A 12874-nucleotide genomic window follows, 5' to 3' on the forward strand; every position below is an offset into this window, starting at 1 on the left:
ATAAAACATACATTGAACAACCTAATATAATATTTTTTTTTACCCCCAAAATAGTTTGTGATACTATCAATCTACCTTCCCTCCTACCCAGTACCCCCCCCCCCCCACCTCTCTCCCTCCCGATCATAAATTACGTGAAAACATTATAATACAAAATGGCTGCTACCGGTAATAAATAAATCACATAAATATTTAAACATATCAAACAAAAGAAGTGGGAATCTAATTCTTTCTTCTTTTTTTTCTTTTGTACTTTTTAACGAAGTTTTGATGCTTATTTCATAGCCAACATTCAAAGCTGAAGTATCGATAAGTAGAAATGTTTCATAGGTAATTGGTTATATACCAGCTTGGCGTTTACCAGCAAAATGCTGTCCTGCCGAGTTCCTACGGGAGTTACCACAAACAGAAACAATCAAGATTTTTAAAGTGCTATAATCATGATATATTCCATTTTCACAATGATGTAAAGTATCATACCAAAAATTTCGAGATGGCAGCATTATTATGAAATTCATTGTCCTAGAAATTGTATTGAATCCACGGAGTATGGTGGCTTTCTCCATGATGATCAAACAAACGTCTCGTGCATACACGTACAACCTGTCTGCGTGGATGTGGATAAGTTACTTGGAACACGGCTCATGGTTCGATACCTTATTCGTTTGCGATGAAAGGTGACAAAAAGGATATTAATTACTACAAAAGCGACAAGAAAAGCGACAAGGATGATGACGACGGGGTGCTGATACCAAAGTCTTTCTTGGAGAAGCTCATCCCTCCTCGGTTCATCTAAAATAAAAAATAAGGCACATAGATAATAGATAATTTTATACTCAATATTATATTACCAATTGTGATTTCTGTATTCCGTAGTTGCCCTTTCACACGGGAAAAAAAATCGAATTTTGAACGATGATTCCAGTGAAAAATAAGGGTAATGACGAATATTTAGCATGTGTGAAACCAAACTAGAACATGATTAGAATCACGAACGCTATAATCACAGTCACGATTACAATTACAATGGAAAGGGATCGGGGGGGGGGGCGTTCTTTTTTCAAGTAACTAATAACAAATATTATGAGGAAGATTGAAGGAAAGTGGAGAAAGAAATTGGTTAATAGGCAGAGAGGGCTAATGATGCTCAAGGAATAATAATAGTATTTTTCTATTGAAGCTAATAAAAGCCCGAGGACGGGACATCATGATGGAGCCGCCCTGTAAGTGGATAATAGATTTATGGTTACCTGTCACTGTATGATGGCTGGTGAAATAATTGTCTTCATCTAATCTGTTAGTGGATTTCTTCAAAATGTCACTCGAAGAATCTGTGTGTACGTGTGAAAGAGAGAGAAAACATTACTCGAAAATTACCTTTGTCATTTTTATGGGTTAACATTTTCAGTTTATACTCAAAATATTGTAATAACTATACGGGGTTAGGTCTTATAGCCCCCCCCCCCCACACACACACAGAAACACATTTTCTCTATAAATTCCATGTCATAAAAGACCCACATCCCCCACCCCTAAATCATCGATAGGGCCTATAATAATAGCAGGTGAAGACTTCTTACAGACAATATTTTGAAAACCGTTAATAGATCATTTTTAGGTAGCGTGTTATAGCATATGTCCATGGTTATAGGAAGCCATAAAACGGAAAGCCTCTGAAAAGTCAAGCCAGATTGTCCATGTGGTACGGTAGATACAACGAATTGAGTTTGTGTTTCAAAATAACCGGCAAATAGTGGAAAATGCCAGGAACATCTTGCTTTCTGAATGTAATACTTGTGTCTTATTCTTATCGTTCTGCTTCTGAACATCGAACAAAAAACCGAATTCTCCCGAATAAATTCGGACCGATTATGCCCGAATACCGTGACGGCCTGATTCGGATGGTTTAGGTGGATTCGAATGTTCCCGAATCCCTCCCGGATTTTCTCGCATTTGCGGAGAGAAAACGGAATACTCCTGAAACCACCCGAATAAATTCGCATCTGGTTCGGTTCAGGTGTTTTAGGGCAATTCCATAAAATATGTACCCCCGACCGGACGTCCGACTCCCTATAATGTGGGATCTTCATGAAATTTCCTGTCTCTGATTTCTGGTTCTTTTGACATTCTGTAATGTCATCAAAGGACCATGACTTGGTCAGTTTATGAAGTAAAGTAAAACTTGAGAAAATGGGGGTCGGACGAACAAAAAGGTGGATTATTTTATGGAACTGCCCCCTAGCTTAAACGAAATAATGAAGCATTGTGACCTAGTGGATCAGTCTCATGACTTTGAAACAGAGGGTCGTGCATGGGTTTAAATCAACCCAGGTGAGGTAAACGTGGTAAATGGGTACATGGCAAGCCCGCAAGGAATTTAGGGCATAAATGCTATACCGGGGTAAGTCCTTTGGAACAGAGGAAGATCCAGTGTTTTTCATAGGGGGCACTTTCTTGGAGGAAAAAAAAAAGAAGTTCCTTATTTTTATATAAATGGCAAACTCCGATTAAAAATATTTTCTCTGACTCTCAAAAGGGGGGTCACGGGCCTGATGTGCCCCTACCCCTTGGATCCGCCACCGTGACTGCTTTGAAAGTCCCCTATATATGTCTAGCTAGCCCAGAATAAAGATCGTAATAACTAATAACTACGTAATATTATTTTCCAATACCTTTAGTTTGTTCCAAGATATCGGGTGGTTCAGTGGGGTTTGGAACACATGCCTTTTTACCATGATCAAAGAAATGATTGGGATTAACACATCGGTCTAGATTGCATGCTGTGTCCTTATCCTGTCTGCATTTTCCCGTCATTAGTACACCATCCGGACATGACGAACATGGTAGACAGATGTAGTAGCTAGATATTGAAAAAAAAAATCACAAGAGTCTAGCCAATAATCCAAGCGCGTAAGGTACAAACGGTACGGCGGGGGATTACAGAGAGAAAGAAAGGAAGATCAAGAAAGAAAGAAAGAAAGAAAGAAAAAAGAAAGAAAAAAAAGAAATTGGAGTAAAATCGGAGAATCTTTTCTGAACAAAATTTCTAAATAATTCTGAACAAATGTCAATTTCCCAAAATTAGTTTTTGTATTGAAAAAGTCATTTTTCAGATTTGTAGAAATTTCAACGATAATTGTTGTTGATCGGATAATTATGATGATGACCATAATAACAATGATAATATTACTGCAACAACTACTACTACTACTACTACTACTACTACTATTACTACTACTACTACTACTACTACTACTAGTACTAGTAAGTAGTAGGCCTACCATTACAACTACTGCTACTACACTACTACTATATGACGATATTGAAAATAATGACAATCCTAATGATAAAAATGGTAACTCCAATATATAAAACAAAGGTCGCTTTCTCACTGCTGTTTCAAGTGGAATTGTAACGATAATGACCGCCATATGACATGTGCAAGTCTGCAAGATAAATTTACAAGCGCACTGCAATTGCGAAATCGTGACCTATGCCCGTTGTCTTGATATGCTCGACTAACTCCCAGTCAAAACAAACTTCCAATTCTACTACGCAATCTGCATCCCATCCCACGTGGGTTGAACACAAAATAGGACTCAGTATCGAAGGCTCGCAGAAGGTATTCACATTTTGCTATGTCATCGTAGATAAGAGGGACGGGGACACGACGAGCAATCAAGATAAGGCCTACCGAAGAAGCAGCAGTAGTAATAGTAGTAGTAGTATACACACACACACACAAATGAAAAAAAAAATATGTTGGCCACGTTGTACAGTAGATAATGTGTGAGCCAAGAAATAAAAGGGGAGCACTTTGTTTCCTAAAAAATAGGTATGGGATTTGTGTCACTCAAGGCATGTGACAGTGAGTCTAGTATATAGGCTTTATACCCACATTGAATATATATATGTACAAATTCTAGTTCCTGCGTTGGTTATAGGGGTTATGTTATTAATAATTTAGATTTTGTGCAGATCGCCTGATCATGCAAACAAAGCGTGGTGTAAATTCTGGCAACTTGCCAAAAACACGTGGAACTTGCTAGCTGAGCTGATAAAGAGTAGACAGGGAAAATTCCATAGAGATGTATACTAATTAGGCAAATTCCAACCATTGACCAGGGATATTGCATATCCCTGCATTGACAGGTGCCGTGCGCAACATTACCTACACATTCTAGCTTTCCTATTGGACAACGCAGTTGCCATTCATGAAACCAACATGTGACTATCATCCGCGCGAACGCGACATGCTCGAGTAACCCCGAGTCACAACAAACTAGTAATCGAAGTAGTGCGCAATGGACACATGGGCCCATATTCTGAAGACGGGTTTAACTTAAATTAAGGTATTGTTTAACTTTGTGAGCAGCAGATTTAAAAAAAATTGTCAAATCAAGATGAAACATGTGTACAAGTGCATGTATTAGAACTAATAAACCCTGAAAACAACCATATTATTCAATTTATTGAGAATGAAAAGCCAAAACTACAAGGCAAACCCCGATTTTGTAAAAAGGTGTCTTATAGACGCCTAAATAGTACACATAAGTGTATGGGATGAAATTAAGCAGGTGTTTCCGGTCACTTTATACTTCAATTTTTGAAGCACTATATAATTATTTTCGAAATTATTTTTGCAATTTTTTCTGGGCTTCATTTTTGTAATATATCACAGACACAAGTGACAAGTTTGACCTTCTAGCTCAGATTTTTTAAAAGTCAAACCAATGTTAACCAATCACTTTAAATCAAACTCGGGTTTAAACTTGTTGTTTAAGTACAGATAGCCAATTGTTACATAGCTAGGCCTATATCACTGATAGCATAGATATCATATTTCAGCTAATTCGGCTCTCAAATAATTCATGATTGTCTAGGAAATATAGATGATTGTCTCCACCATTGAATAAGAAAAGAGCACAGGAAATATAAGAAACATACAACTTAATCAAAATTTTGACATTTTTTGCTTAATTTCCATAATTTTAGAACAGAGTTAGCCCATGGTATAAGTTAAACCTGACTTCGGGCCATTGGGTGCCCTGATTAAAATAAGGCCCTAGTATAGATATTAAAAAATCTTTGCACATTTTGCTTTGTAATGCTTAATTCGTTTTTCATTCTCATCAACTGTGACATTAAAACTGATATTATAGTTGAATAATATTATCCCCCGGGTATTATCCCAGTAAACATGGTAAAATAAAATTGAAGGCTATGCCGGACTTCTCCTTAATCTTATTTTAAAGAAAAATAAAGAAAACATTTGTGCTTACTACTTACATCTTTTTATTCTTGCGAAACTTTGAATAATACCATTCTGATTCACCTTCCAATTCTTCCAAAGACACCTCGTCTTCTCGCACAATTTTGGCATACTGACCGCACCAACAGTCGGGAAAACGAGATTGCGTCTCCCCTTTCTTGCACCCAACAACTTCAGCCCAGTCAGAATGCCAAGGTGCATCGGGATTCCCTGAATCATCTTTTGCCGGGTCCTCAGGCTCAGGAGGTTGAAAGATAGCTGGAGAAGAAACTGACAACATGCTGAATACGATGAAGATTCGGCAAGTTTCTGCTGGCTTCATGATTAGATTTTATCTAGTCCAATTACAACAAGAGGAAGAGCCAAATACTAATAGACCTGTGCTGGTAGGAACTAATACTTAGGCCTAAATACGTTATAGGAACCACTCTTTCTATAGGGACTTCATTCCTCCATGAATAATTTTTAAGTTTAGTTCAAAGTATTTAATTCAGCAAACTTGTTTGGTTATGGTAAGATGACCTGTTTTCAACTCAGCTGGTACGATCGTAATGTAAAGTAGTACAACGATAAGCAGAAGATTGCCAGTAAAATGCCGACCTTCCTTGCTAAGATGTAAACAAATTCTGTTTTACCGATAACAACATACCTTGTACTATCATATCATCTGAACACATGCACAGACAGCGCAGTCACATGCACAATTTCATTCATTTGGGGTGGGTGGGTACGGTGAGCGAGCGCACTACCTCATCGGGGATTCCCCTACCCATTATATAGTCTGTGTACAGTCCCTGAAGAAAAATAAAATGATTCGAGGCTTTCGGGCAATCTGATTCATGAATATCTCAATTTTTTGGATACAAAATTATGATACCATCTATATCTAGAATAGGATGTTTTGAGAGAAGACTGGATCATAAACTCTACATATATCAACTAGATAAAGCATAATTAATAAGTATTTGGTATCAAGACTAGCTTTACGAAAGATGGGCGTGACCAACAACAAAGCGAGAAAATTGTGAGAAAGTCACCTTGCTCGTGATATTTACCTTTGTAAGAGTCCCGGGGGGGGCCACTTACATTGACGAGTGGATACCATGCGCGACCAAAAAAACACGTAAAAAGGATGTCTTTTTCACGATAGGGCACGTTACGTACGTAACGTGATAAGGGTGTCAAAGACACAAAAATAATGAAAAAAGGGTATCTATTTCGCAAGGAAAATTACGTGTTTAGGGTCGAATTTGCGGGGATGATAAAACAAAGATAGAATGTTTTATAAAGGATGTCTTTTTTGCCCCAACACTTCGTGTTTAGGGTCCGATCTGCGCGAGGTGTAGATCGAAGGTGGGGTCGTTCTAAACCGAATAACCGAAGGACCCGTAACAATAAAACATTCCTTTACTTGTTTAGGGGTTCATTTCAGGGAACATTTGCCAAGAGTATCGTTTTGTTTCCAATACTTGTAAAGGGTAGGGTTTCAAACGCCAATACTTGTTAAGGGGTGCATTTTCAGAAAATGGAAATTACGTGTTTAGGGTGCTTTTCGAGACCCCATGGTCGCGCATGGTATCCACTCGTGAATGGAAGTGGCCCCCCCGGGGTAAGAGTTCTGTGCTTGCGGTTCAATAAAACATACCTTCATGATTAAAACCAGGGAAGTGGGAGTTTCTGAACTCCTACTTCTCTGATCAAACTTCCTTGTCAACAAAGTTATGATCAAAAGTGGTTCACGCAATCAGTTAACTTCAAACAAAGGATCCTATTAAAACTCAGCTAAGAATTAACTCAATTGCATATATTGTACCAAAATATTGGAACTCTCTTGACAATTTTATTTCACTCTTCTAGTACTGGAGGCAATTGGACTTAGTACATCCCCACCCCCTCCCTTCTATGGACATGTGTGTGTACTCGCCTTCCTCTGTCTTAAATCTTGTGTGTGTGTGTGTTTTTAATATGTACAGTATTTGTCTTTTATCTAGCTCTTCTTATCTGCATTTTTATGCAGATTTTGATACATCTTTTATATTTAAAGTTCAAGTTCATCCCAGGAAAATGCTGACTTGAATAAATAGAGAAAAATCAAACTAGCGTAGTGCTGAAAATTTCATCAAAATCGGATGTAAAATAAGAAAAATATAACATTTTAAAGTTTCGCCTATTTTTCACAAAACAGTGATATGCACAACAAGGCGAGTCATTCGATGATGTCCATTACTCACTATTTCTTTTGGGTTTATTGTTTGAACTAAACAATATTTCATTTTTTTATAGATTTGACATTAAGGACCAACTTGACTGAACCATATAGTGTAAACCAACCACGTTCAGGGAGGAATTATTTGTTGTATCGCTTGACAATGAGAAAATTCGAATATTTCATATAATAAAACACAAAAGAAAAAAGTGAGTGCATGACGTCATAGTCTCCTCATTTGCATACTAGCCAAGATGTGCATGTAACTGTTTAATGAAATAAAGCAAAATTTTAAAATATCATAACTTTCTAATTTTATACCCGATTTTGATGAAATTTTCAGTGTTATGGTGGTTGGATTTTTCTCTTTTTATAAGCCAGTTCGTAGTTCCTTTCTGCGCATGATCAAAAGATTCTACGCATGATCAGAAGGTCATTTGTACTAAAGTGACATGGTGGCTTAAAAATCTAATAAGATAAGCATCAACTTTGATGTCTTGATTATTCATATATTCTTTTGAATCGTCGTTTTCATTTACATCCACAAAAAAAAAACAATGCTTCCACGAACGACTGGTATTTAACAGTTTGTCAAGTACATTGTGCAACATGCTAAGATATGCATTCAAAGTAGGAATGCAACAAACACCTTCATTAAGTATTCATTTGTGTGCTATTCAGTCACCTGGTCTATTCAATTTCTTCATCCTGCTATGTAAGGAAAGCTTACGTAATATCTTGCTTTGAAATCTGCCTATCATGATGAAAGAAATGAAAGGTCATTTGACCAAAATTGCCCATGAAGTAACTACGAACTGTTCTATTCAAATCAACTTTTTGTTGGGATGGACTTGTCCTTTAATACTGTTTGCATTTTTTTTTGTTATATAGAAAATGTGACCAATAAGAATTGCTTTTATAAAGACCACCTTTTCCCATTAAATCCAAGTGAACATTTCCTGCTAATTCTTCTTAAAACCTCATTGGTACATGCATGAATGTATGGTTATTGGTTATCAGTGAAAAGAAGTAAATGAACCCGAACTTGAATATGATTAAAAGACGAAAAATAAAAAAAATAATAATCACAAATTTTCCTAAAATGTGGAGGGGGCTTGTTGCATTTAGTAGTCCAAGAAACATACTGATAGTATATGCCTAATTTATTGCTGCTATTCTCCAAATGGCATAAATGCATTTGTCTTGTGCCAATCATTTCACATACAAGTTTGAGTAAGGCAGTCTTCATGAAAACGAATATTACATCGAACATAAAGTTAGGGCATGTATGCACCGACCAACTTATTTACCTTCAAGGAGAGCCAATTATTTCTAAGTAATTTTTTTATGAAAAGGGAGAGAAAGGCAAAATGGATACCGAAAATGAAAAAAAAAACCCGTGTATATGGGTTATCATTTTAATCTAATTAATGAATTAGAACAAAAACTTAAACATCACATTAGACCCCACCCCTCCCTCACCCACACACACACACACACACAGCCTGAATGGAATGTAGGGCATCCCCTTTTATAAAACACGTTGGTTCGCTTAATATATACAAAATGATTTTTTTCAACATTCCAATATAAAGAGAATAAAAAGCAGATTGGCACCGCGCCAGACAGTCTTCCGTTTCGAACTATAGTAATATGCACGTTGTTGTTCTTTTCAGTAGGAGCGTTGTCATGGATACCATTTAATGCTAACAATGTTAACCGTGACTTGGAATTTTCAAAGTTCATCGTTGAGTTCAACAAACTATTGCATATATGAATCATCCCTTGGCACTGACTCTCTGCTCTGTGCACTTGGTTATTGTTGAATATGACTGAAGACGAAAAATCAACCAACAATACATTATGAAAAATGATAATAATCACATTTTTTCCATGTGGAGGGGGCTTGCCTTTTAGTACCAGAAACGCCGATGTCATTTTATTTCATATAGGCCTATATCTTATGCCTAGTTTTATTGCTGTTAAAAAGCGATCCCTCCTGGTTGGAGTGGGCGGGTGAGAATAATAGAATAATTATTTTGCAAATGGCATAAAGGCATTTGTTATGTGCCAATCATTTGGCAAGAAAAAATGAGTAGCTAGGCTGTCCTGAAAACGAACACATATTGCAATGAACATAATTCACCATCGGGGCGCGCCTATTATTTCCAAAGATTTTTTCTATGAAAAGGGGGAGAGTAGGGAAGATGACAAAAAGAGAGATGTGTGGGGGTTATTCCATTTCATACTACTCTAATTACTCGATTTGAAAAAAAAAGTCTTATATCCGATGATAATCCCGTACCAACCCTTATTGAAATTTGTGCCTCCCCTGACATGCCGTCAGTACTCGTAGGTCCGAAAAAATATTTTCATTGTATTGTCTCGTGTTTTCAACATTTCAATATGACAATACATGTAGAAGAAAAATCTTGTTTGGCACCGTGCCAGACAGACATTTTTTTCTGTAAGAACGTTGTCATGTATACCATTGGCTGCTATAATTTAATGTCGAGCCAAACGAGATTCAATAGTGGAGACGCAGAAGGGAAAGGGGGCTGAAGACCCCCCCCCCCCTCCTCTTTTTCCCAAAACCGTGTATGAAAACGTAAAAATTATCATGATTGCTTTTTTTTTTGCATGGTCAGCCCCCCCCCCCTTGAAATCCGTTACACAGCCCTAACTGGTGACTTGGGATTTTAATAGTCCTACGTTAAAGAACAGTCCACCCCCCCAAAAAAAAATTGGCTTGAGTAAAAAGAGAAAAATCAAGCAAGCATAACACTGAAAATTTCATCAAAATGGGATGTAAAATAAGAAAGTTATGACATTTTAAAGCTTCACTTAATTTCATGTAATAGTTACATTCACATCCTTGCCAGTATGAAAATGAGAAGACTGATGACATCATTCACTCACTATTTCTTTTGTATTTCATTACATGGAATATGAAAGATTCAAAATTTCACCTCGTTGTCATGTGAAACAGTTATATTTCTTCCTGAAAATCTGTAAATATCACTGTTTTAATATTTGGTGGTTCTAAAAAGAGTTTCCTATTGTAAAATCAGTAAAATTGAAATATTGTATAATCTAAACAATAAAAAACAAAAGGAATAGTGAGCGAGGGGCATCAGCGACTCATTTGCACATCACTGAGTTGTGCATATTATAACTGTTTTGTCAACAAACAAAAACAGAAAATTTAAAATGTCATAACATTCTTAATTTTACATCCAATTTTGATGAAATTTTCAGTGTCACTCATGCGTCTTTGATTTTTCTCTTTTTCTTCAAATCAACGTTTTTCTGGGGTGGACTTGACCTTTAAGTTCAACAAACTTTTGCTGTTTTGGCTCGTCATCCCTTGGTATTCACTCTCTGTGTGCACTGGGGTGTTTACATGGTTGAATAATTCTAACTTATAATACATGTGAGGAAGTCACAGAAGAATTAAATAATTCAAACACCCCAGTGCACACAGAGAGTGAATGAATACCAAGGGATGATGAGCCAAAACAGCAATAGTTTATTGAACTTTTAAAATGCCAATTCACACTTAACCTCTGAACAAAAACTGTTTGTGTGGTTTCATGTTTGTCCCCGGCGTTTTGTTGATCCCCTCCCAACTCAATTTCCAACTTGTTTACTTATCACATGATCTTCCTTCATTTAGTCTAATGCCATTCCGTCCAACAGTTCGTCTAACAACCGTTTGGTCCATTCATCACTTTGTCTTTATCACCATTTCGTCTCATAACTAGTTTGTCTAATACCTATTTCATTTTCATTCATTTTGCCAAAATAACACTTAGTTCAATTAGACAAAATGGTACATGGAATAAATGGCTTATAGTATTGGACCAACTGGTTATTAGACCAAATGGCAATTAGACCAAGTTGAAAGTAGACAAACTGATAGTAGACCAAATGATAGTAGACAAGTTGGTAATTGGGTGAATTGGCATTCGACCAATTAAAAATAAACCCCTCTCTCTCTTTCCTTTTTTTCTCTCCATCTGTCTCTGTAGTTATCTCATTTTTTTCACTTCATTTCTTATCTGCAGTTTCAATACTCTTCATCAAAGCAAAACAGAATAAATAGCATCTGACAACATCAACTGCACTTAGGACTCCAATTTTAGCCAAGGAGAATACAAATGCTGGTATTTTTTAGAACATCATGTGATATACATATAACTTTAATTAACTTGAAAGTTGAAACACCTTAAAACTGGAAGAGCACATGTAAACAAAACAAACATGCTGGATTCAGTCATCTGCCTGAGTGCTATGAGACTAAAAATATTTGGTCAACATAACAGGTATACTTTGCAAACTTTTTGTTAAGTCAAAGGCCCATATTCTGCAGTCCGTTTTATCTAAAACCATGGTCTAACTCCAGGCTAAAATTATAGGAAGCTGGAAAATAAAAAATGTCACCAATCTGATTACATTATTCTAATGTTTAATGTACTTTTTTATGATAACAATGATGAAGAAAACTGTTTTAAGTTATTATTACAGGTAGATAATAAGTATTTGAATGTCAAATGGGCAGATAAATTGAGCATGTCCTAGAGTGGCTATCCATAGTTAAGCCATAACTTTAGACCAGAGTTTAAATGAAATCCAAATAAGGAATACAGACCCATCGCTCAAGAATATATATTTTCTTGGAAATATCCAAATTAACTTTCAAAGCAGAAATCTGATTGCACCTGGGGCTAGTTTCTTGAAGACTTCTGATTATCTTTTTTTAATCCAGTAGAAAGAAATCAAATTTCAAATTTGATCCAAATGAAGTGTAATGTTTCATAAGACAAGCATGTAGGAAGGAGAGTTTTATGAATGTCTTAAGTTATGCATGACTGTACAAATAAATGGGATAGAAAGATGGCTGAGAACATATTATGCATTTGATGATTATTCAAACAACTACAATGTAGTGTGATGTTATGGAAGGCATCTTTCTGCTTTCACTGATGTGATTGATAATAGCTGTCAACCAGAATTTTTTTTACCAAATTCATGTGGTACATAATATCAATAATATGTACACACATTTATGAAGTACCCCTGGATTGAAATAAAATAAAGAGTATGAAGACCTTGGATCAGCAATGTATAAAATGACATAACTGCTTCACTGCTGTTCCTTCCTAATTTATCAAATGCAATTCAGTGTTATAGTGTGTTTAGTTATTGGGAGTGCTCTTAACATCATCTCAAGAGTAAGAGATGTGGCTTACTTCTGACGGTAAAAGTCAGTAAAGCTTCATGTACCGTAGAAGTCTAAGCAAATCATACTATACTGCAATGCTATTTACCGTTACCACAATGTCCCCTAGCTCAATTTTGGGGTACGCTACCACATCTTCTTTTCAATTAATTAG

General features: G+C 36.3%; 1 protein-coding gene across 1 annotated transcript; it reads right to left on the reverse strand.

The window, feature by feature from the left end:
• Positions 1-260: 260 nt before the first annotated feature.
• LOC121409113 lies at positions 261-5937 on the reverse strand. The gene is made up of 4 exons (XM_041600938.1): positions 5290-5937; positions 2673-2860; positions 1251-1331; positions 261-792 (listed from the first exon to the last, which is right to left on the reverse strand). The coding sequence occupies exons 1-4, from the start codon at positions 5592-5594 to the stop codon at positions 572-574; spliced, it is 795 nt and encodes a 264-aa protein (XP_041456872.1). The 5' UTR covers positions 5595-5937; the 3' UTR covers positions 261-571.
• Between the last annotated feature and the right edge of the window lie 6937 nt (positions 5938-12874).

Source organism: Lytechinus variegatus, chromosome 2, assembly GCF_018143015.1.
Source record: "Lytechinus variegatus isolate NC3 chromosome 2, Lvar_3.0, whole genome shotgun sequence".
Classification (NCBI taxonomy): Eukaryota; Metazoa; Echinodermata; class Echinoidea; order Temnopleuroida; family Toxopneustidae; genus Lytechinus; species Lytechinus variegatus.